The 25,984-nt window shown below is 39.0% G+C and overlaps 1 protein-coding gene across 1 annotated transcript in view; it reads right to left on the bottom strand.

Annotated features, from left to right (window-relative positions):
* PDE11A (phosphodiesterase 11A) overlaps nt 1-25,984 on the bottom strand; it is a 321,994-nt gene that overhangs the window by 189,127 nt on the left and 106,883 nt on the right. Inside the window, exons 4-5 of the mRNA XM_028510818.2 lie at nt 23,807-23,947; nt 8,140-8,204 (exon numbers count right to left, since the gene is read on the bottom strand). Of these exons, the coding sequence (XP_028366619.1) occupies nt 8,140-8,204; nt 23,807-23,947 (206 nt within the window). The remainder of the gene's footprint in view (nt 1-8,139; nt 8,205-23,806; nt 23,948-25,984) is intronic.

Below are 25,984 nucleotides of genomic sequence, written 5' to 3'. Positions count from 1 at the left end.
GAGTTCATCTGGTAGAGAAAGCAAGAGCAGTTCAGACAAAACCACACCATAAGTAAAGCTTTAGAAGTGTGAGGTTTTCTGTACTGATATGATAAATAGTAGAGCTAAAACTTAGGAAACATGGCAGAAATGATGGATAAGTTTACAACAAAAGAGGCCAACTAATACATTGTGTGGTTTCATGCACTTATTTTGTATCCACAACCACAGTATACTGATGATTCCCACATCCCTATCAGCAGCCTGCTGAATCCTAAATTCCCTACATATATGTGTGCGTGTGTGTATATGCATGTGTGTGTGTGTGTGTGTGTGTGTATACACATATATCTCCAAGCACTTTCTGGATGCTTCTTTCTGTCCCCCGGCACTTCAAATTTAACATTTTCAAGACTGAATTAACACACTTACTTTGATGTGTTAACAATCATTAATAAAAACTGTTACCATTAACTAAAAACAGACCATTGGTTTAGGAACATTAGTTTCAACATAGATCATCCACTTTCTCACTGTAGAGTAATGATTGTCACTTGCCCTCTGACTCTTGAGTATTATCCAGTGGGGGTAGGACTCAGAGAGGCAAAAGTCAGGAACTCCAAGAACTCTTTAGGACAAATATTTATTTTTTATGCTTTACAAACAAAAACAGATTTTTGACCTATAGGTTGTGGCTGGTGCTGTTTGCCATTTTGCTTCATCAACTAGAGGTCTGAATTTTGGTTCACAACAAGAAACTCCATTCCTTAAGTTTTCTTCTCAGGTAAGCCTGTTTATCCCTGGGCCTTCTGGAAGACTCGAGCTATGTGACATTAATTGAAGTTGTCTTTCAATTAAAAGATTAAGAAACTAAGTGAATGCCAGTGGGACTCAAAGCCAGGACCTCAGTAGGAGATGTTCAAACACCCAGAAGTGGGAAATTAATAACCTCCTACTGGCTTCAGTCTATCTTTGAAGGTTGCCAAACAAATCCTTTAGCCATAAAAAGTAACAAAAGCGTGATTGGCAAGCAAAACTAGCCTGTCGATTTTTACACAGTGGTAGGGATGCTCTGAATTGCAGACGTTCCTGAAGCTTATCTTGGCCTGTGAAAGCACTTGTCTTTAAGGTCTTGCCTGGGGACACTTCATCACATTCTTATTTCTCTCATTTCAAGCACTCTCTGTTATCAGACATTAAGACACGGTGACTAATTCTATCCTTCATTCTCTCAAGTTGTACAGTTAGAACAATGAGATTTATTGCCCCAGGAGCCAGTGTCACTTTGGGGAAGTGTGCTGTGACTCTCAGGTGGGTGTCAGATGGCATCACTGTGAGTGGTTGGTATCTGTAAGTTTTTATCACATGACCACAACTGCTGGGTTTCACAGCCAAGCAAATCTGGTGGTTTCTTTTTCTGCTACTTTGGTCCAACATTTCCTAGCTGTGAGACTACAAATAAAGTTTTTATAACTCTGACTCTTAGTTTCCAGAATGGAAAATAGGAGAACTAAAATCCATTTTATGGGGCTATTTTGAGGATACAATAATATAATGCTGAAGAAGCATGACAACAGAAACCTCTCAATCAGTTCTTTATATCACAAAGATTTCTTTCATCATAAACACTAAGGTATAAGACACACTCTGTTTAACTACTCACTTCCTGGGGCAAGAGAGATATTACTGTTTCTTACTGTGGCATCATTGTCAGATTTGGAGAGGTGCCAAAGAGAAAATGTGCTAGCTGGCAAAAGTGGTGATGATAGGGCACAGGGTTAAAATTATACCCTGCTAGATGTTTCAAGTAGCCCCTCTGCATCTTTCTAAGAGTGCTGTGGCTTCATCCATCCATCTGGTCTGGATTGAGGGCATACATTCCGAACAAGCCCTGGACATAGGTCTACACCACAAAAATGGAAAAGTGGGGTCAATGTGGTAACATGTTAACTGCAGCATTTTTAATGGGAGGCCACTAAAAGTAAAAGACTCAAATGCAAAAGTCAATTGTCAAGGGTTTCGAGCTGCTGTAGTTCTATTTACTGTAGAGCATCAATCTAAGGGACAGCTGACCCACAGAGTCTATGTTATTATGTTTGATCTCAGTATTTATTCATTTGTCTTGTTATTCAGAGAATTTTTTACAGCTTTCATTATCTTCAGTTTTACTAGAGTGACAAGCCCACTGGACTGAAATAAATAGGGGAAATGAAAGGGTTCGTCTTTCATTTGAATGTTCATGTTCAAAGGCAGGACAAAGAAAAGAAGGAAAATACATATGCTTGGGAAATATGTGTCCCTGAGTTTCTTAAGAGTCTGGAAGGGACACAACTTCATTGTAAATGTTTCCTCTCCTTCACCGATGTTCAGTTTCAGCAGTCAGCATCATACAAATGCGGTGCAGACGCTCACACCACTCTTGTCACAGAGGGCATTTAGAACATGAGGTTATTTGGCTGGAGGGCTGGGGGGTCATGCAAGCCCAGAAGTATCCCAGCGACATCATTCTCTGAGAGGTGTGCTTAGGTTAGATACAAAGTGTTTCACTGGAAACATCCCAAACTCATAACACTCTGTATACATTTAGGGACAGAATGCAGGGAGTATCTAGGTGACTCTGTAACAATGGAGCTTCCTGGTAAAGAAGTGGCCTTCGTACCAAGAAGGAGCCCCATACGTTAGTCTCTGGTACCTTTTTTGTCTTCCACTGAGCTAACTCAGACCTGATGAGACACTTCTTTGCTGAACAACAGCAAGAGGGTAGAAAGGAGCCTCCAGGGCCATCTGGATCTCTCTTCTTCAATTAGCAACATTAAATATTGGCGTAATGAGGTGCTGCAGTCCTGAATTTGCTAGACAATGAGCAGTCAAATAAATGTCCTAAGGTTCTTGTTTCAAGTTACACAGCAGCACGCATCTCACTTATGATCCAAGAGTCACCGTAGCGGTGATGGTGTTGTTTTCATTTTTAATGTTTTAAAGGTTTTCTTTATTTCCTTCAAATTAGAAGACGTATCATTTTTATTTATACAAAACAACCATCCCATGTTTCCTAGTACATCCTTCTTAGCACAGTGCAAGAAAGAAAATCCATGAAGAAAGGAGAAAGAGGATACATTCATAATACACTATGGAAATATGCTGTCTGATAGCAATATGTTAAGTTTGTCTATCATTCCCCATTTCTTTAGGTAATAGATTAAAAATAAGGGGAAAAGAAGAGTGGTCTTCCAAATTGACCGGGTAAGGACCACTGAAAATTTGTTCTTCCATAAAAGCAGTGGACACTACTAGCAAAAAATTTTAATAGCAGCTTTTTGAGATCTCTAGAAGTTAACAGAAGGCTTGCAAAAATGCAGAATGTTTATTCAAAAAAAAAAAACAGTTGAATCTTTGTATGGACAGCAAGTTTTGTGGCATTTTAACTTACTTATTCCCATCTCCCTCTCCCCAGCTCTAGGGCAGCTGTGAAAACAACAGCCCCATAATTATATTAGCTGTGAAGACCAGCAGCTTAGCAGCCACTGGCACAGAAAGACCTGATTTGGGGCTCCCCACAAGCCCTCTCCCCAGGAAATTGCTATTATTTGACTTGTTTGGCAGCTCAATGGAAATTTCTATTCACAGAGCTTGTCTTTATTCAACTGGGCTTGGAGCTCCCCTACTTGGAGCAGAATTTACCCCTGGGGCCTTTGTGGGGAAAATAGTTAGTAATTATTTAACGTTGCAACTGCCTTAGGCAGGCATAACAGTTACGGCTAACAAGAAGCTGACCAGAAACCTTAAAAGGAGAAGCATGGGAAAGAAATATTTCTAGGGGGCTTTGAAAAGCTCTGACATATTCCTTTTAATCTAGAAAGGCATGTTCACTTGTAGAGTTGTTTATATGCCCAAGAAAGATATGAGAAAGCCCTAATCTCTCCACTTTAGCTGACCTTGAAGTTCTGTGTAAGCAGAAGGTGCAAGCTAAATAAACTTCCTGTCACAGAAATGAAGGTATTCCCCAGATGCCCACAGATCCCCTCTGTGAGGTGGGGAGACTTACTGGCCCAAAGCTTTCAAGGAAATCTCTGTCGAATCATTAACTGACACTTAAGCTAACCTCGAGAAAATAATAGTTTCGGGATGTCACTAAACAACAATAGTAACAGTAATAACAGCAACCTATAGAAACAACAACAAACCCTACACGGAGTGACTGAGGAGCAAATCTAATTCCCAGAGTTATCACATTATATTATTTAAAATATTCAGTTGTTAACAAAAAATAATGAGATGTATAAAGCAATTGGCAAGTATACAGGGAAAAAAGCAGTCAGTAGAAACTCTCCCTGAAGCCCAGATGAACTTGCTAAACACAGACTTTAACTTATCTATTATAAATATGTTAAAAATACCAAAGAGAAACACATAGAAAGAAATAAAGGAAAATATGATAACAATGTTCATCAATTATAGAATGTCAGTAAGAGATGGAAATTATAAAAAAAGAACCAAATAATAGATCTGAAATTTAAAAGTATAATCAACAAAATGAAAAATTCGCTAAGAGGAGTCAACAGCAGGTTTGAGAAGACAGAAGAAAAAAAACACCAAACTTGAACATAGAATAACTGAAAACACCTAGTTTTAGACACAGAACAAAAAAGAATTTAAAAAATGAAGAGTCTCAAACATATGAACATATGCATAATGGGAGTCTCAGAAGGCGAGTAGAGAGGAAAGGTGGCTGAAAGAATATTTGAATAAGGAATGGCTAAAAACTTTCCATATTTGATTAAAATAAACACTAATCTATACATTTAGAAAGCTCAACATTCTCCAAGTAGGATAAACTCCAGGGATCCATATCTAAACACACCCTGATTAAGTTGTTGAAAGTCAGTTACAAATAGAAAATCTTGAAAGCAAGTGGTGAGGCGCAATCCATCACATGCAAGTGATCCTCAATGGAAGGGCTGTGCGGTGGCCATGCAACAAACTATAGCACGTGGTAAAGAAAGTGAGCTTTCTTCCTGCTTCCGCACAAACTACCCAGCCTTGCTCACATTTGGAAAGGTCACCAGGGCATCTGAGACAGTGCCGGTGGAGCTTTGGCACCACACTGGTGAAGAGTCCAGTTATGCCCACAGGAATTCTGGAGCAGAAACGGTAGCCCATTGCTCAGCAGATGCTATTCTGGCATGTAAAGAGGGAGGGGATTTAGAGGTGAGTGCTGGAAGAAATGATGAGTTAGCAATAAAGTTGGTTTTGGGTTTGTTGGTTTTTTTTTTAAATCTCAGGAATTCTCAGAACTACTTAAAGTGGCTTTTGCAAGGGGCTGTGGGTCTTAAACTACAAGGGAAAAATGACCAAGTAACAATTATCACTGTTAATGGGACTTTATTTATAGCCATAGTCTAGAAGTCTGGCAAAATCTGATTATGCTTATATTGTCTTCTTAACCTCCTCCTACCCCTATAAATTGACCTTGAGATTCTTGAGGGCTGAGACTGAGGATTTTTAAAGAAGTCTCGGTAGCCTCATTACCTATCAGAGTATCTAGCACAGAGTATAGGTACTGAATATGTGGCTGTTGAATGAACAAATAAAGTTAGTCAAAGAATAATTATGTACAACAAACAAATTTAGAACAAACAGGTGGAAATTATAGGAATGTAATTTAAATGCCTTTCTAACACTCCTTTCTAACTACCAGAACTTCCTATTACTGGAAGAAGGCCATCAGGACTTCCTAATAGTCTTATCGCTGGAGTAGTTTTCAAGCCTTTGGTCTTAATTACATGGAGACCGGCCATGACAAAGGAGTTAACCACATAAGACAATAAACAGAAGTGATGAGTCAGCAACCAAATTGGTTTTTAGAAAAGTCTTTAAGGACTGTAAAAAACTGAGTAAGCCTTAAACCAGAGTTCATCAGAATAGAAATAGTACCCTAAAACATTGTTACATGAAGCCACAGACATTACGTTCAAAAGCTATCCTAGTATAACTCTAAGTGATGTTCCAGGACTAAGGTATCCAATGGACGTTATCTATAGTAAAGATGTTAAGTGATGAAAGGTTAAAACAAAGATTTACAAGGTGTTGAGAGCAGGCTGTGATTCATAGACTTATAGCTTATTTCAATGTCTCTTCCATGGCCATCGGCGATGAAAATGCTAGAGCCAATTGTCTTTTTCTTTGTAAGTCCCAATAAATGACCAAAGGATCCCATGTCAACTAGAGGAAAATTACTAGACAATGCAGGAAAGGTCTTCTGAGATAAATGAACATTCCACATTAATTTAAATGCCATAAATAGAATGATGAAGAGGACTATCTCATAATGTCAAAGTTCAAAGGCACTTTTCTAAAGTCTTTTAGAAGAAAATCTGACCTTTCCTTCTTTATTATTAGAAAGTTTGCCAAGGGCAGTCTGGGGCTTGGGTCATTTCATGTTGACATGGAAGCCCTTTTAGCATTAAAAATAATCAAAAGGCCAGAAATATTTAACTCTGCAGGGACTATGAGAACACATTCAGCAGTGTAGAAAAGAACAGTAATGAAGCATTAGAATTTCAAAGGTTGTGTTTTAATAATTCCATACAGCTTTCCCCCCTTATATATGAAAGACTTAACTCATTTGAGGTCATGACTAGCAAAAGGAGTAAGCAGAAATAGATATTTTTCTAATATAGTTCATGTAATTTTACACAAAGTTTTTAGAAACATCATTGAGTACACCACCAGTAATTTTCTACATCTAAATATTTTTTAGGTATAGATTAGGTAACATTAGACATATATATATACAGATGCAAATACATCTTCCTAAAAACAAAAACCTCTTACAAAATGTCTATTTTTCCCCATTTTAAAGTGTAATTTACAGACAGTAAAACTGACCCTTTTCAATGGACAGTTCTGCACGTTTGACAAATGCAGTTGCACAATCACTACCACAAGCAAAATATACAACAGTTTCATCACAACCCAAATTCCCCCACCCCCTTCACAGTAAACCCCTCTCTCCATCCCCAGTTTCTAAAACTACTGATCTGCTTCCTGTTCTTATAATTTTTTCTTTTCAAGAAGGTCTTATAAATGGAATTACATAGTATGTAGCAAAGGCCTATTTTAAAATCCATGCCCTTGATAAAAAATAAAGTAAATAAATAAAGTGTCCATTTTGATTTATCGATTTCTATTTTCTAAATTTAAAAGCAATGATATAGAAAATCAAATTACCCTTGAAACAGACATTACCCAGGGAAACTTTTGAATATATAGATCTTTGCCTAAAGATTACTTTCAACATATTAAATCAAAATGCCTCTTTGGGTTCTGAGAATTCAGTTTTTACCAAGTTCTCCAAGCTTGATGGTGATTGATGAGCAAGATTTGGGAAATATTAACCCAATAGATATTCACTGAACCTTGGTTTTGTCCTCTGCCATGCAAGGGCACAATGTCTACTTCATAGGATTACTTGGGGGGTGGATGCATATAAAGCATTTGAATAATACCCGCCACACTTTGCACTCAAAGAATGGAAGCTGCTCATCTTGCTGTCAGTATCATTACTATCATCATGCGCCGTGAGCACTTTACTTGTCCTTCTCCACACTTCTGCATTTTGGTCAATTTTGCTATTTTTAGCCTTTCTTCTAGATGTGACAAAAGCAGAGAAAATCCATTTTTGTAGCAGCCCAGCTATTTTTCAGGCTGGTGCAAAGCTAACAAAAATTCATTGACAATTCCCAACCCTCTCTGTTACCCTGTGGCAGCCTCAGTCAGATACTAAAGGGGACAAAAAATGAATTACTGGATACTCTCACTCTTTTTCCCCAGGGGATGCTATTGCCCAAATGTAAGGAAACAAAAGGGAGGAAGAGAAATGAAGAGCCAGAATAAAGCAGAACATTAGGCTCTTGGTGTAGTTAGGAAATAATTTAAAATTGTCTTTATTCATTAGCAGTTTTAGATGTATATACATGTATTTTTAAATTGTAGTTTTTGTTTAAGCCCTGAAGTACAGAACAGTGATGCTATTTGGGTGTACTTGCTGGTCTCAAGAAATAACACCTCCTATCCTTAAAGAATATATGCAGTGCTGCCAACGCCAGGGACGGAAGACAGGGGTCAAAGACAAACCTGAAACTGACAGACAAGCCCTACCTGTTCTCAGCATCGGCACTGCACTTTGGGGACATCAACTCAAAGGATTTGGTAAACTTCACCACCTGCCACACAGAAGAACAATAAATTCTAGTCAATTAAGGTTTTCTCACAGTTAAAACAATGCAATAAACAGTTTTCATCTTTATAGTGGCTATTTCAATAATTGGAGATTAAAGAAGGATTTTAAATGAAGAAATCCCAAAGGTGGGAAGAAAATTCTATCTTACCTTTTGTAATTTCTTTTTACATAGCATACATTTCAAAGTTTTATTACATCTTGTTAAATACATGTACATTTTTACAATCAAGTATGTACTATTCTGTGGTAGTCAGCCAAAGGTACATATCATCTGAGTACAACTTTTTTTTTGCTGTCCTTTGAACCCAATCACCACCCGTGGAGACAAACCACCCTTCAGAAAGGATGCCCTCCCTCAACCCCAGGCTCCTAAAGCTCGGGGTTATCATGGCTCATCATACTTCTCAAGGGAATGTTTTGTTGCCACTTCCCAGAGGGTAAAGAAGAGGAAGCCACCCTCTTCAAAGACCATCCACCCCCATTGTGAACACCTCCTTCCCCACTTGCCCAGTGAAACCACACACCCAGTGGAAAAGCTCTATCAAGATTTATTGGGTCAAAAGGGAATTTACAGTCACAAAAAAATACAAAGGTGGTATTTCCTATTATCTATTATTGAGTTCTTACTATAAACCAGGCCCTATATCAGAGGCTCCATTGACCATTTAATCCCCTTAATACAACTCTGTTAAGTTTTTATCTTCAGTAGGTAGGTGAGGAAGCTAAGCCATAATTTTTTTTAAAAACCTGCTCAGTTTCATACAGTAATGGCTCTAGTCTTAGTTCTTTCACCAACACTAAAAGTGTTGAGTGGGAAAGGCACCATTCCTGGCCCTCTTTTGACAAGGTACACTACATGACAGAAAAACGAGCCCCCTGTGCTGAAAGGAGTCCTCTGAATGTCACGGGATGCTTCTGAGGCTGACATTTAGGTTTGCCTTTGCCAGATGCAGTCATGCTTCAAAAGCCTTCTGAATTAACCACTTACACAAAATTGGTGGGCACCTGAGAAATGATTTGAAGACTGGAAATAGATTAAATATTTTAAAAGATTTATCAGTGAGGTAGTGAACCCAAACTAAGAAAATGCCACATTAGGAAAAGGCTAAACGAAAAGCTCATCACAAAGAAAATTGTGTGTGACTAGCTGAATGCAGAGCAGTGACAATAGCCCAACTGCAGGGAAATAATCTGGACAGCAATTAAACATATTTCCTTTCATATTCTGACATGAACTAAGCCTTTACAAACTCACTCACTGTGGCAAATGTTAGTTTCCAAAGACGGCACAAGAGTATCTCCTACCCCACCTCCCCCTCTACAATATGACCCTGCCACCCTGCCACAAGGTGGTAGGTCTCTTTTCTCTTCCTTTGAGTCTAATGGGCTTCTGACCACTTCGACCAACAGAGTAGATGGGAGAGATGCTATGTGCCTTTTGAGGTTGTCATAAAAGGCAATGCAGTTCTGCCTCATCTGATGGAATACTTGTGCGTAGACTCCTGAGTCATCATGTAAGATGTCCTACCCTGAGGCCTCTATGTTCCAAAGGAGCCAACCCATACAGAGAGGCCACAGGTAGATGCTCTGGTCAGCAACTCAAGTACTTAAGCCCATCCCAGCCTAGACACCAGACATGTGAGTAAACAAACCTTCAGATGATTCCAGTGCCCAGCCATTAAGTGACCCCTGATCGCCATGTTTTTCCAAATGTGGCCCCAGATATTCTGGAAAGAGGCCAGTCATCCTCCCTAGGTCCTCTCCAAATTTCTGATCCACGGGATCTCTGAGGATATAACATGGCTATTTTACGCCCCTAAATTTTGAGTTAAAAAGTAAGTGGGAGGCTTGTCTTGAGGACTTTAAAACAGAGACCAGTCACTTAGAAATCCCAGTCCAGCTACAATATTCTTGGGTCTCACAAGACTGGGAAGCTACATAGAAACTATTTGCTCTTACCAAATAATAATTCTCTCAAACTATAGCTTAAACAATTCTTAAAGGTAATACAATAATAAGATAAAAACTAGAAGTGTCTATATTTGCAGAGTGGGGAACTATTACAGGTTTTAAAAAATAGAATTAGTCCTATGTCTCTACTTTGATCTCGCATCATTTGTGATTTCTTTCCATATTTTGTTAGATGACCGTAAATTCTTCTCTTATTTTTAACATGTTTTAGGCTGTTACTACGGACTTGAATGCTTCGTCCCCCCAGAAATTTGTATGTTGAAATTCTGATCCCCAAGGTGTTGGTATTTGGAGATGGGGCCTTGGGGAGCTTTAGCGGTCATGAGGGTGACTCCTCGTAAGGCCTTTAACACTTTTGGAAGGAGATGAGAGAGCCTGCTTCTCCTTCTCTTCTCTGCAGAGTGAAGATGCGATGAGAAGATGGCCATCTGCAGACACTGGATCTGCCTGTGCCTTCATCTTGGACTTCCCAGCCTCCAGGATGGTGAGAAATATACCTTTGTTGTGTAAGCCACCCAGTCTGTGATCATTTGTAATAGCAGCCTGAACTGTGGCAACTCTATCATACCATTACATTGCAAATCCACATGAGGCATGTTGCACACATTTTAGTCAATCCTTTACACATGAATCAATGCTTACAGCATCCCAGCAAAAGTATATGTTATTATCCTTATTTTATTGAAGGGAAATTAAGGTTACAGGTGTTCAGTGGTTTCCTGGAAAGCATATAATCAATACACTGGAGAACTGGGATTTGAACCATGTCAATCTGATTTCACAGTCCCTGGGTCCCATTACTGACTGCTCTCACAAGCATGGGCAAGCTGTCCTGAAACATCAAATTATCTGGACGTGATTCCTTCACAACCAGAATAGTTAGATAAGCTCTGCCATTAGTTATTAATCCTACAAGTAAAACATGTGGCTTGATAGAAAACTAATCACATTACCAATCAACATTAATTGTTCCTGCATTTGGAAATCAAGAAGGATATATCTTTTCATTTTCTGACCTGACAGATGCAGATTAAACTCTCCAATATTATGGAGAATATTTCATTGGGCTTCTTTTTACTAGAATACTTTTTAGTGGAATACGACTCTGAAAGAAGAGATGTGAATTTCTGAAACACTGATAGCAATGCAGAGTGGATTGTAATGGGGGGAGTAAGTTCCCCTTGTCAGGTCTTTAAAGATCACTGTAACACAGCTGCAGAAATTACACTCAGAGAGACATGTGAAATTAAAAAAAAGAATTATTATACTCGCAAGTCCTAGGGAGAAGGACTTGACATGCCCAGAGAATCACATAAAGCCACCCAAAGCCCACATTTTGGTCCTTGTAGGTAGGGAAATTGCAGAGCAAAACCTGTGTGGTTATAGCCTTTATTGAGGGTTGTGGGTAGGGTAACTTGTGGCACTCAGGAAACGTTACCACTGGGTAGTTTGAGTGTAGCTGGGTCACACTGAAAGGAGGGAAGGCATCAGCTAGGGAAGCCATCTTGAAGCCTATAGCTTGAACACACAAGTGATGTGTGTGGGGATGGAAACACAGAATGGCAATAACTAGGTAAAAGTTGAAAGCAAGCAGGATGATTTGCGGCAGGCGACCCACTGAGGCAACAACAAACTGTTCTTATATTACACAAATGATTTTTTTGGCCTATAGCTATGCAAATAGTTGTATTTAAGTAGAAATACAAATGATTTCTGAGCAGTAGAAAAGATAAGCCCATAGTAAAGATTTTGCTTTCCTGGATGATAGTAACCATTTTTAAAATCTAGCAATCACGCCAGCATTCTCTTAGTGCCTGTCTTAGAACTGACTTTACTAGCTTGCTGGTTTCTCTCATTAATGAGTTTGATAAATCTTTGACACATGTTTGCTTTAGATTTGTCCAAGGATTAGTTTATTCACTGTCTGACGCAGCAATTGCACACCATCTGTGTGTGTCACGTAGAGCAACAGGCACTGGGGCTCCACCTGATGGAGTGAAAGGAAAAAGCCCCCACGTGCATGGAGCTTCCGCACGGTAGGGCTGGGTGTGCCCTGGCTCCTCGAAGTAGTGCTCCCTGGAACAATTAGTGAACTGCTTCCCATACCTTAAGAAAACAAAGGTGGGAAATGTCCAGAAATTAAAAGAGAAAAAAAAAATTTTAACATATATATTTTTTAAAAGCTGCTTAGACATAGCAACTTACCAGAAGACAAAAAGTGGAATATAAAATCCTGGACTTCTATAGCTATAGAACTTATACATCTGGAGTCATAAAGAGAATGGATAAGATTTTTTAAAAGTACCTCTTAATAAAATGTCAGAATGTGTAAATTTTTGAAATATAAAAGAGGAACTTTTAAAAAATTACCACAGGGGAGAAACATGTTTTTCTAAGATGTTAGAACTTTTAATTCCAGCATAAATTCACATGCTAGGAGGGAAAAACCCCTCAAAGTCTAGCATTTTGTTGTTTTATTTCCTAAATACATGTTTAAGATATAAGTCAAGGATTGTGTATCTTTGAACTTGAGCATATCATGGAGATGACTAGATACGTCCCCCAGTCAACCAGCCCTTGGCGTGCTGAGCAAAACCAGGCTCTAGGTTCATGACCACGGTGTTGACTTTGTGTGTTAGAGTTAACCTTACCCAGAGAAAGGTCTGGCCTTTGTCCTTGGCTCCTGAAAGCTGACCTCTAAGCCTTCAGAATGTCCTACCTTAAAAAAAAAGTGTCTTTGTTTACCCAGGAGCCTTGGGCCAGCCAGATAGTAACAACCTAATTCAGAGTGGGGGCTTTGAGCAACGCCAACAATGTGATTAGGGTGGGGTCTTTGGGTCACATGGAGCCAGTTAACTTGTGGAGGAGATGAAGAGTGAGGTCAGCTACGTGGGTGGCCAGCTGGGTTTTGGTGAGCATGCCCCAGTGAAGAACCTGGACACCCAGGGTCAGGTAACCCTCCCGGATGGGTCTGGCAGTACTTAATGCGTGCTGTCATGCAGTGTTGCTGGGAGGAGTTAATACTGTCCGGGACCCCAGGGCAACAGGACACCTGGAAGCTCCAATCTTGGAACCCTCCTGCCTCTGCCCGTGCATCTCTCCTATGGCTGATCTTAATCTGTATCCTTTCCTACAATAAACCATACCCGTGAGTACAGCAATTTTCAGTGAGTTCTGTGAACCCTTCTAGCAAATTATTGAGGCTGGCATGGTCTTGGGAACCCCCAAATGTGTAGTTGGTGGCATAAGTGAGTGCGGTGTTGTAGACTATGTTCCTTAATTTCACACCTTGTGTGATAGTTCTTTGGTCCCAATGTCTTAATAGGAGAAAAATAGTATAATACTAATGTTGACTGGCCTTTGGTTAAATATTGATTATCCAATATATATCAAGTACTGAATAGTATAAATAGTTACCCAAAAAAGTAGTAAACAAGGTCTCTAACTTTTAAAGGATTAATATTTTGAGGAGGAAAGCATTTAAATTTATGGGTCAGAAAAGGTTTCTTGATCAGTTGATATGATTCCTTTTATTAAACCAAAGGAATTATATCTATTAAATTTTTTTTTTACCTTGACTTTTAGGAAGTAAAGCTTTAGGTTCAAAGTTTTATCTTTTTGCAGCATAGCTTGATCTTGAGTTTGTTGATTTGATTTATTTTTGTTTACAATGTGTACTTCCTCTTTTTTCCTTTTATTTAAAATTTTGCCTTTCATTCTATGACATGCCTAGCACAAAATAGGCACTCAGAAAATATTCATTCACTATGAATTTTATGTTTTCACTCAAGTGTGCCTTAAATGCTTTTAATAATTGAGTAAAAATATAAACAAAGAGGAAATGAAATACTCAAATAATTGGAAACTGTATAACAGTGTACAAAAATACTTTTACATGTGAATAAAAATATGCTTGTGTCAAGCTAATTACAGTTGAACAAAGCTGTTAGGGTCCATTAGGTTGTGAAGAAGAATACTTTTGAGAGGTGCTGGGAGGGGATCTGGAAAGGTGGGTGAGAGAAACACGACGTGGACCTGCAGCCGGGAGCAGACGAGATGAGAATAGAGAGGAGCAGGCCTGAGTCCCATCGAGAGAGCGGTCAGACACAAGCGGAGCAGTGAAGCTGTGGGCACCAACCCACCGCTGACTGTCAGCCAGACGAGACCAAGAGAGTGGCAAAACATCAGCCTTGGTTCCATAAGGTGCATACAGTTGGCTGTTTCCAGGCCATCTGAATATGAGGGGCTTCAAATTCATTCTAGAATGGATCTAAGATGGTCCCAGAAATCCCAGTCTGAACCCTCTTTAGGAACCCAAGTATGCTGGTGGAAACCTTTTACAAATTCTCTGAATTCAGAGTAATCTGACAGTAGGCTTACAACCAAATTAACCCTCAGAGTAAGTAGAATATTAGGCCTTCGAGGCAACATACACTTGGGCTTCAGCTCATGTTGGGAACAGCAGGATGAACACCAGAGGAGGAACAGAATCCTAGAAAGGCAGGCTGATCTCCCTGCTGCCCAGGCCTCTAGGGCAGGGGTGGGCAAAGGAGAGTCTGTGGACCAAATCTGGCCCACCATCTGTTTTTATAAATAAAGTTTTGTTTCAACAGACCAACTCATTGATTTAAATATTGTCAATGGCTGCTTTCTGCTATAACTGTAGAATTGAGTAGTTAGAACAGACTATATGGGTCACAAGGCCTAAAATATTTACTAGCTGGCCCTTTATAGAAAAAAGGTTGCTGATTTCCAGTCTAGAACCATCTGTGGACCAAGGCAACTACTTACTACCTGTTAAGCTGTTAATGACTGATGGTAGATTAATGTGTATAATGTTCCCATGTAGTTCACCTATATTCAGAAAGGGTATTCCTGGTGTCAGAATCTGAAACAACACTGTGATGATAGAAATTTTAGGCACTGAGGCAAGTGGCAGGAGATACACTCAAGGACACACGTATGTCCCCATTTACACAGGACCACCCCACTTTAATTAAGCCTGCTGTCCTGGGACAATTATTACAAGTGTGCTCCCCTTTTCACTCTCAAATGTACCTTTGAAAAGCAAAACTCTAGGAAGCCATGCCTTAATTTATATTTTTAAAGGAATTTTTTAAAATATAATGTATTCAAGTAAAAATTTACATACAGTCAGATGTCTGGGCTAAAAAACAAAACAGCAAAAACAGTGAAACTATTTTGATAAAATTCTGTGGGATGTATAGTGTCATTGTGGAGATTATGACTAATAAAAACAAATGAAAGCGTAAATGAAAAAGAATAAAATTCATGCTTTATTCTTGACTTGGACCCATTGTATGGTTCTCCATTTAATCATTTTTTAAAATTTCATTTTTAAATCCAATTCCAATTTTATTATAGATGTACCAAGTGAACACAGATTAGGTAAGTATGCACACACTCATATACACTAAGTAGAAAGAGAATCTTATAAAATCTTCAGAAGTGGTTTGTAGGTCAGTGAATCTGAACAAGTGGTTCTGAGCTCCCCTGGCTGTCGCCCAGCCCTGAGTGCTGCGCCCGGGGGAGGCAGCTCGGTGTCACAGTGAAGGAAACAAACATCCCTGAGTGTCTCTGCCTGTTCTTTGGAAAAGCTCCACGGACAGAAGTCTTTTTGATGTGATATTTATCAAGCACTAGTTGGTCTGGTTTCTCTCCATTTAAAAAATGAGTGAAAACAACTCAAAAAAGAAAACTATGCTCAAACAGAGAATCCTGCCTCCAAAAAGAAAATAGAAATGAATTACTAAGTGATTACCATTTCTTTTTCATTAGAGTTTTCTTAATCCTCATTTTTCCCTAAGAGGGCTGCTCTGTAAAGGGCAGAGATATGAATTAGGAAATATCCACTATCATCCTTCCTGATAAATTTCTCACTTATCCTGACCATTTATTTTAATTATTTGTTCACTCAGTTAAAAGTTATCAAATGCTTAATGTAGCAGGTACTGTTAACTCACAAAACAGCATGCGGGGGAAAACAGTTCACAAATGTTAACATTTCACCGGTGTGCATTCAAAATGCTAGAAGTACACAGGGGAGGGTGTTGAAGGAAGGCTCTTGTGAATCCCATCCTTAGAATTTTGGTAGAAACAGAGCACTCAAAAGAGTTTAACTGAACCTAATTTAATAAAGGGACTGATTACATAAGTGTGGGCAACTTTGGAAAGCAGCCCTAGGTCTAAGGGAATCCAAGAGAGTGTGAGGGAGAGAAGGAGGCATGGAAGGAAGGAGGGCTTTGTCATTGGTGCTTTGGAGGAGTGGGACCTGTGGAGAAGGGTCTTAAAAGAATCCAGCCACCTCTACCACTGGCAGAGAAAGAACAAGGGGAGTAAATACTCCCAACCTCCTTCTTCTCCTGCCCTTGAATCTTCTGCCAATCCCTCTTGTTTGTAAAACTCAACTGGAAGCCAGAGAACAAGAAAGCCGAAGTGGTATAGTGCGTTGAGATTAGCTTTCATGGGCACTGAGCTAGAAAGAGAAAGGCTGACAATAGATGGGGAGAGGCAGGGTTTGCAGACAATAGTCAATACAGAGCTGCACTTCATCTGAGTCCTGTGCTTCCAGAAAACAGTAATGCTCAAGAAATCCCACTACCATTTTGTCTTCCAAATTGGCTAACCTCAAAGGACTGCCCTGCCCTACCACATTTCAAAATTGAACCTGCCTCCTTCCTTCCTCATAACTCCCCTAAGATGCACAAAATGATGCAGATAACTCCCTTGTCTGCATACTTCTGTAAAACCCCAGACACCTTTTCTTCTCGGAGATGCTCATTATTAATGAATGTTTAGCCTGGATGAAAGTATTTTCTTAATTGACTGGTGCATTTTGTCTTTCACAGGAACTGCATGTGCAAAGATACAGAAGCAAATACCTGCACAAGTAGGTAACCCAAGGAGGTGGGGCACAGGATGAGGAAAGGGATCGAGCGAGGCTGAGGACAGAGAGGAGAACCACAAGTTAGGCTGATGGCAGAGGCAATGGACTTTGAATGTGGGGCAGTTTTAGCTTTGTTGTACAGGCAACAGGCAACAAATGTTTTGAAGCATGGAAGACACAGATGTATGTTTTAGAAAGAAAGCAAGAAATACTAGTAAGAATTGATGGAAAGTGTGCTGCTTGTGAGCAAGGAAATGGGGTAGGAGGAGGATATCAAGGTCAGAGATTGGTAAAGGCAGAGTAGAGACAGTGGTAGGAGGGATGGAAAGAAGGGCCTAGAAATGATGTTTCAACATAGAAATAACAAACCTAGACAATTGAATGTAGACAGTAAGAAAGACTTAGAAAGCACTCTGGTTTTTAGCTTGAGTTACTCTGGGATGATGACTTTATTAATTGAACAGAAAATCTCAGAAGTGCTGAGGATTCTGGGCAGAATGTGGTGGAGATGGGCTTTGAAGTTCTGTAGCTTGAGATTTTATACACATATACTGTATACTTTATATATTATATATAATGTATGTGTGTTAAATATATACATATATTTAATTCATGCAACACATGTATACATGTATGTAACATGTATATGCAGCATACATATAGTTAACATATATAAATGATATCATTTATTACTTTCACACATCGCTAATTGCAACTCACATCATTAATCATGTATATATGTTAACAATATATCATATAGATTATATATAACATAAATAATTATATAATTATATGTCATTACGGAAGTGAGCAAAAGTAGGTTTACAGTTGTATTCTGACATTCTTTTGAGTTAATAAAGTTATTATAATAATCATAATCTGCATGTCTCTTTCCATACTAACAACTATAAACCTACTTTTGCCCACCCTGGTATATCAACTCAACTCACAACTTTTAATCACATATATGTTAAATATATTGCCCAGGCTGGTGTAGCTCAGTGGATTGAGCATGGGCTGCGAACCAAAGGGTTGCCCGTTCAATTCCCAGTCAGGGTACATGCCTGGGCTGCGGACCAGGTCCCCAGTAAGGGGCACGTGAGAGGCAACCACGCACTGATATTTCTCTCCTTCTCTTTTTCCTTCTCTTCCCCTCTCTCTAAAAATGAATAAATAAAATCTTTAAAAGTAAATAAAAATATATTATATATTTAACATAAGTGACTTTTGATGTGATTTGTGTTAATATAGTGACATAAATGTTAATAAAGTTCATTGATATATACAAATACAAAATATGATATATTATTAGTGATGAGTATATGTATATACTCACCAGATAATCATCAGAGATTTTCTAGATACTTTTCATTTTGTACTCTAGAAAAAGCACTTGTAAGAAAAATCAGTTTAAGTTAGCTTCCTTAGCCGGAGGAGAAAAGTTTAAGAAAGAAAGATGAGGAAATAAAAAGAAAGGGAAATAGGAAGGAAAGCCCAGAGCAATTTTTACAACCCATTTCAGATGGAGGGGATTGAATTATGGCTGTTCCAGGACAATCAGATGATGATCACCTCATCTCTTCCCCTGAAGTGTTGGATTCAGGAAAGATCATCTAATTTTGTGGTTTAATTATAAGTATATTCCATAAGAACCAAGAAGTTAAGGAACATATTAGGAAACAAGTGTAGCTGGTCTTTCATGATTTATAAAATAAACTCCAAGAACTAACCCCATATTTATAAGCTCAGCTATGAAGTATTTCATGGAATTCTGGACAACCAAATAGCTGCCAGCCGCCAGGACAATCCAGGAAAAATCACTTGTAAACGGTGGTGCTGAGACGGTGCCTGAGGACATGAGATTAAAATGGCTCCATTTGCTTTCCTTGACTAAGCACAGAAAGAAATGGAGATCATAGTAAATACATAAGCTAGAAAGGAACTAAGGGAAGTGATAGAAATTGCTTAGACAGGTTCATGGAATGGAATCGCATTAGCAGGGAATATTCAGTTCAAAGGACTAAATATTTCCTAATATTGACAGCAAGCAGGTAGCTATGGAACAATCTTTTTTTTTTTTCAGTCTAGTGCAAAATACCATTGACAAAGTCACTTGAAATTGATTGACTGAAACACTTAAGAGAAGCAAAAGAGGGTGAAACATTAACTTTGGCAGGGCAGAGGGCTAGCAAGGCATTTCTCATTTTTACTTTTGGCATCCACTGAGTCACCTGACCAGCTCACCCGTGACTGGCCAGTTTAAAGACTATGAATGGAGTCCCCAAACACTGAGGTCAGAGTACAATGAACCAAGCTCCTACACCTAGTTTTAAATTATTTTCCCCCTTCCCCCTCAAATGCAGGGAGGCAATAAAATATCATACATCTGCAATAACCAGTTCTTAAAAATATTCAAACCATAAAAAAATAATTAGAAGTTTTTGTTTCCTAAAATGGTTCTAATAAACTAGGGAAAAGCACATGTTATTTTTGGAGGAAGGAAAGTTTGAGCATTTTTCTTCCTGAAATGATACTTTTTTTTCTGACCATAAATGTAGTGTATGTAATGCCATTAGAGTTGGTGCTATAAATTCATGCTTTGATGCATCTGTGTTTTTCACAAAACAGACTAAAGACTGATAAAGGACAGAAAGAGAACATCAGAATGACATCTAGAGGTTAAAGAGAAGAGAAAGGAGAAGGGGAAAAAAAGAAAGCTCTCTGAAGCACAAGCCTAGAGACAGGCCTGCTGTGCTCCAGGTCCAGAAAAAGGCAGGCAGCAAGGGCTGGAACTTCAGCTCCTGCCAGGGTCTGGGGCCTCAGAGTGTTGCTCTGGGACAGATGACTCCGCCTCACCTCCAGAAACTGAACCAGGCCACCTCAGATTTAGGGTAATATTACCACATAGCAGGAGACCCAAGCCGCCCACACTAGACCTCGTTCTTGACTAAGGACCAAGGAACTGTGCAAACTGTCAGGGAGGAAGAGGACAGGAAAGAATGAAAGAAAACAAAGGCATGAACAAATGAACAAGAACACTTTCCCATGAAAATAAGCTGCAATGCAAATTAAAACACACGTACAATTAATATAGATAACAGGCTACAGAATTGGACAAAATGATATCAATAAATCTCAGGCTGATGATTTGAATACCCCTCCACCAGAGAATGATAGATGAAAGACAAAAATACTAAGAATATTAATGATTTGAACAGCATCATTTTGTTCTTTACTAACAGGTCGTGGGAAGTCCATGGGAAAAGCCCTTTTTGGAAAACACTTTCCTCCCTGAGAAAAAGAAAGACATGTGGAAAGAAGTTTTCCTTCCTTCTCCTGACACACAGTCAGTCATCAGATGGCATGTTGCCTGGAGCTGCACTAGCCTCCTGGATGATGACGGTCAAAGCCAATCACTGACGGCAGCCCCCCGAGACAGACACAGGAAAGCTCACGGAGCCCAGGCTCTTGATTATATCACCTGGCTGCTGCACAATCCCCAGGATTGCCTCCTGCAGACTTCTTGTTATATAAGACACAAATCTTACTGTTTAAACCATTTCTCTTGTATATTCCATTACTTGCCAACATCTCCTAAATTGGATCTATAAATCAAAGCATTTTCAATCAAAATCTCTACAGAGTTTTTCATGGAAATTAAACGTTACTCTTAAAATATATATGCAAGAGCAGCAAGTCAAAAATAGGCAAGTCCATTTTAAAGGAGAACAACACTGGGGACTTGCCCTATCAGACACCAAGAGTATTATAAAATTACAGAAATTCGGACAGTGTAATGCTGGTGCTGAAACAGCCCAAGAGATCAATGGGGCAAACTAGCAAGCTCAGAACCAGACTCAGGTGTACACAGCAACCATACAACATAGAACTGGCGCTACAGAGTGGGGGGAAACAGCTGAGGCAATGGTTTCATACAAACACACACACATACCTACAGCTTTACACCATACAAAAAGTAATTCTAGATGGACATAAAAAAACATAAATACCAGATGGGTTAAAGAATGTATAAGAGAAAGTCATTTTAACATGGAGGTAAAGCTGTTAAAGAAAACATAAAGTACAAATCAAAAAGGAATATTGATAAATTTAACACATTAAAATTAAAATATCGCATGCAACCCAGATCCCTGTGGGGGAGGCAGTCCATGTGGGCCCTGAGCACACCGTCCTCCTGTGTCTGCCCAAACGGCACAGCCCCGACCTCTCCCCATCCAGGTCCCTGCACAGGTTGTGTTTGCCGTTAGCAAATTTGGAGACAACATAACGTCTCGCTTCAAACAGCAGGCTTGATACCCCTCAGTGGAAAAGGGATGGATTCTCCAAGCATAATGTTCCTTTTTTAAAATTGCACATACAGGCATCTGATGCCCCTATGGCACTTTGGGGGACATTGTGAGCCAAGACGATTGTAATGGTTTATAATATAAGGTTTATATTTGTCTCTATAAGTACATGGGACACCATTTTTAGCCTTGGTTCTACATTTAGACCCATTCAATATTCAATACTAGCCTTATTACCATGTCTTTACCCATGCCTTCTCTGTCACTTGCTTGGCTGGATATCAACCACTTGTATTTTTCAGGAAGGACAGTTTGGAACTATATTTCCTGACCTCTTTCTTGCTCATTTAAAAATTCCTATCTATGGCTTATATAACTGAATATAAATTTGACTGGATTTAAAATCATGGGGTCGTGTTTTTTTCCCTGAGGACTTTGTAGTTATTGCTACATTTTCTCCTAGCCCTGGAGAATGGTACAGGGATGTCTAACACAGAATAAATTCCTTCCAATAGGTGACTTGATTCTTTTGCCTGGATGCCTATAGAATGTTTTGATTATCTTTGAAGTCCTTTAATACTGAATGTGTTTCAGTACTAAGCAGTCAGCACCAACTTTTCCAGAAACAATATGTTATTTCAGTACATAAATTTGAATTTGCCTGTATTTCAGTACAATTTCTTTGTGTTGTAATTTTGAATGTTTTGCCTGTTCCATCTGTCATATTCGCCTCAGAGATACCAATTATCTTTATTTTGGACTTTCTATATTCTGACTCCATTTTTTATCATTCTCTCTTAACTTTTTATACTGTATTATTTTCCATTTCATATTCAATTTTATTCTTCATACCATATTCTTCACATAATATTTTAGAGTTGTCTTTTCTTCTTTTATGATGTTTTTAATGTGATATTCATGGTTACCTGGGCCCTCGGCCACTTGTCCCACAGGGACCTGGGAGTGACTCCGGGAATCCCAGCAACTGTCCCTTCTCGCCTTTGCCTTTGCCTTTATGGTGAGAGCTTGCAGCCTGCCAGACACCAAGGAGCACCCCCACCCTTTCAGGGGTTTTAGAGTCAGGTGGTGGGGGAGACTCTAGCAAGTCATTCCACTTTCTGAGCATTACATCCTCATCTACAAAATGAGGATGATAGTAATAATACCAATCTAATAAGGATGCAGTGAGGATTAAATGAACTCAAGTGCTTCACAAAGCCAACTGGAAACACCATTAAGTGGTGTGTGTGTGTGTGTGTGTGTTCTGCCAAGGCTTACACAGTCACAGGATACTTGGAAGACCATTGTTGGTTTAAACCATATGTGCTGAAATAGAAAAATAACCTCAAGCTCTGCTAAAATATGGAGAAACACTTCTAAGCATTTTAAACATATATAGATTTTCTAAAAACTTAATGCGTAAGTTTTACAATACTTATTATGTCTCCAAAATTTACCCTAAGGTTCTTATTCTTTGAGAAACACAAACTAAAAAGAAAAGACGATAACCTTTTCTAGGTAAAGCACAGGAAAATATTCTCTGAGGTATAAATACAGCATTTAATTGCTAGACAATTCTTGGTCTTTGAAGAAAGTTCACAGTAAAAATATCAAATTGTCACTGAGGGTTGGTTTAGACATTTAACTTTCAGGAAGGTAGATTGATGATAATCATTATTTTCAACACTGTTGTGTATTTACCCAGCAGATTTCCCCCAAAAAGCCCAAGGGTTAACAAAACCTGAAAGCTGAGAGGAGGCAGGTGTAAATCCTCGAACTAGCAGCTTGAGGCTTGCCTTTGGAGTAACAGGAACCCCTGTGGTGAAGAAGAAATGAGCTTCCCCCACCTGCCTGGGTGCTCTGTGCACTTCAGAAGCAACAAGGCAAACCTCTGACGCACAGCCCAGCCTCAGCTCAGGTCACTGCACTCAGCTCAGGTACAAACATGCAGGTTCCAAGAGCCACTGTGCTGCTTCTCCAGTGTTAGTTTGCTGGCTCCTCCCAGCAAGTGGGCTGTAGAGCGTTGTCTAGACTGAGGGCCTGACTGGGAGAACATGGTGGAAGGCTGGCCCCTGAGCTTGTCTTCTATTCAGCTCTGAGATATTGGGCCAACCATTCAATCCCTTAGTTTCCTCATCTGTAAATACACGGGACTGAGATAGATCTCTAAGGTCCCTATCAGCGTTAAGAGTCTATGTTTCTAAGATGACAGCAAAACAAGACTGAATATACATGTAAAAAAATTAAAAACTTCAATCATATAAAAACTCACCCCATGATTACAAGAGTCATGAAAAGAGTGGTTCAAGTCACAATTTCACAAACCTAATTACAAATAAACTGATCTTTATTCCATTAACTCAGTCTCCAACTCTACGTGACAGAGAAAAGAGGACTTACTGGGGATTCAATGTCCTCCAGGAGTAACACAGAACAGCGCTCACATTTCAGCAGGGTTTGGGCCCGATGCATTATCTTCCTGACGATTTTCTCCAGGTCCGTCTGCTCTTCAAAGAGGTCATTAACCACCTCTAGCAAAGCCTGGGAAATGTGAAATGAATGTATTTAGGTGGATAGATGACTGAATAAAAATACTGTTTTTTTCCTCTCAAAATTCCATTTAGTCTTTGCAATAATAAAATATAAATACTTTTTACGGCTAATTTTTAAAGCATTTATGACTATTTTGACATATGCATACTTCCGTAATTTTGTTTAATAACAGGGTCTTGAACTGCAAAACACAACTAGAGAACAGTTCCAGTCCATATAGTCCCATATAATTCCTGCATACAACTGTGTGTGTGTATATATACATATATACTCATAAATGAATGATTCTATCCCATATAGCTAATGACTACATGACCCAGATAGTCATTAATCACAGGCTTCTCCCCCACCCCCACACAGTTTTTCTGCAATGCAACTAGGAATAAACCCAACATTTTATAAGTAATGAATACCTGATTCTCTCATTTATTTCAGAAAATTACAAAGCAGCTCTTCCTCACCATCAGGAAGAAATAGTTTCATGGTCAAGCTTAAGACTCATTTTCACTAATACACATTTCTCACTGAAGTCTGAAAGAATTATAGTAGTGAATGCTAATTAAGTTCCAGAGTCTTCTAAAAAATATATATGACCCCCCCATTAATCCTTCTGCACAAGAAGTATTGCTTCATTGCAATCTGTCCAGAAAAACATTCAAATACTATTATATATCTCAGAAAAGAAAACACCATTAAAACAGCAGAAAAAAAAGAAAAAAACCAATTCTTACTTAAAAGCTATGTATTCCTTTGAAAAGCATACTGTAATTACCTATTATTTTATCCAGCTATTAGCCTGCAGTCTTTGCATTGAAATAATATTTATTTGCAGTTTTTCATTACATGGATATTTCCAGAAATTTAAGAATAGTGGGCTATGTACAGGTGGTAGATATTATGCTGCTATCAAATAGCAATCAGAAAATTACACAGCCAGTGAATTGGCCAGAGGGTGCTTCATTCAATACAATTTAATAAGATGTGCACTCTGAAGTCTGATACCTCACAAAAGCATGTCATGGGTTTTCAAACTCACATCTATTCAGGGAGATGGAGTTGATCATCATCCCACGGACATGGCTAATTTCAACTTCAGCTATGAATTTGATTTGTCCTGGAACCATTTGAAAATTTCTTCTCTGAGTTTAATCAGGTAGAAAAGAATTTGAATGAGTTAATGGCCCTATGAAATGAGTGGTTCACTGAGCATCTAAAAGAGGACCAAATACCCCAGGTAGGGTCTTCTCTAAAGAGAGCTGTGAAAATGGCTAAGGATCGTTCTATGACCCCAAAGTAAACAGAAACACCAGGAGGCAAAAGAAGTTTTAAGTGCTTCCTGACAATCTGGCTTTGGGACAGCAAATCACTGTAGAGGTCAGTGTGCAATAATTTCATATTCAAATATAACATCAAAGATGTGGCAATTGCCTGAATAATTACCAATAAAATCCCCTGTTATTAAGGGGAAACATTATTTCTGTAATCATCTAGGCTATTTCTTCAGATGGATCATATTAACTGAACAATTATTTAACTTTGCAATTTGTTGTGACTGCGTGGATAGGGCCTCTGGGACCCACACAGAAGAACATTCATCTCAAAGGAAAAACTCATTCTGCCTCAAGTCTTGCACAGACAAATCACATTATAGTAACTTTATTGTTTCTAATTAAACATTGCTGCTGTACTAACAAGTAATAAGAGTTTTTCAAATAATGATGTGGTCGACCTCCAGAATAGGAGAAAAAGAGAAGAAAATCCAGATGATACGCAATTCACCAGACCCCAGAAGCCTTTCACACAGTTGAACACTCCCTGCTTCCTGACTTCGCATGCATTTCCCGCTCCTTCTTTCAGTGAATTTCTCGGCTCCGGGCCTCATCCTTGGATCTCTTCCCTTCTCTTATCCACGCATTGTCCCCCAGATCAACCCACCTGATAGTCTAGTTTTAAATATCATCTCTACACTGATGGTTCCTAAATATTAATCTTGAATCCTGATCTCCCCAAAATTTAGATTACTTA

This window comes from Phyllostomus discolor, chromosome 4 (genome assembly GCF_004126475.2).
Source record: "Phyllostomus discolor isolate MPI-MPIP mPhyDis1 chromosome 4, mPhyDis1.pri.v3, whole genome shotgun sequence".
NCBI classification, from domain to species: Eukaryota; Metazoa; Chordata; class Mammalia; order Chiroptera; family Phyllostomidae; genus Phyllostomus; species Phyllostomus discolor.
Note: the sequence above shows the minus strand (reverse complement) of the source record. Positions and strands in the feature narration are given on the sequence as shown.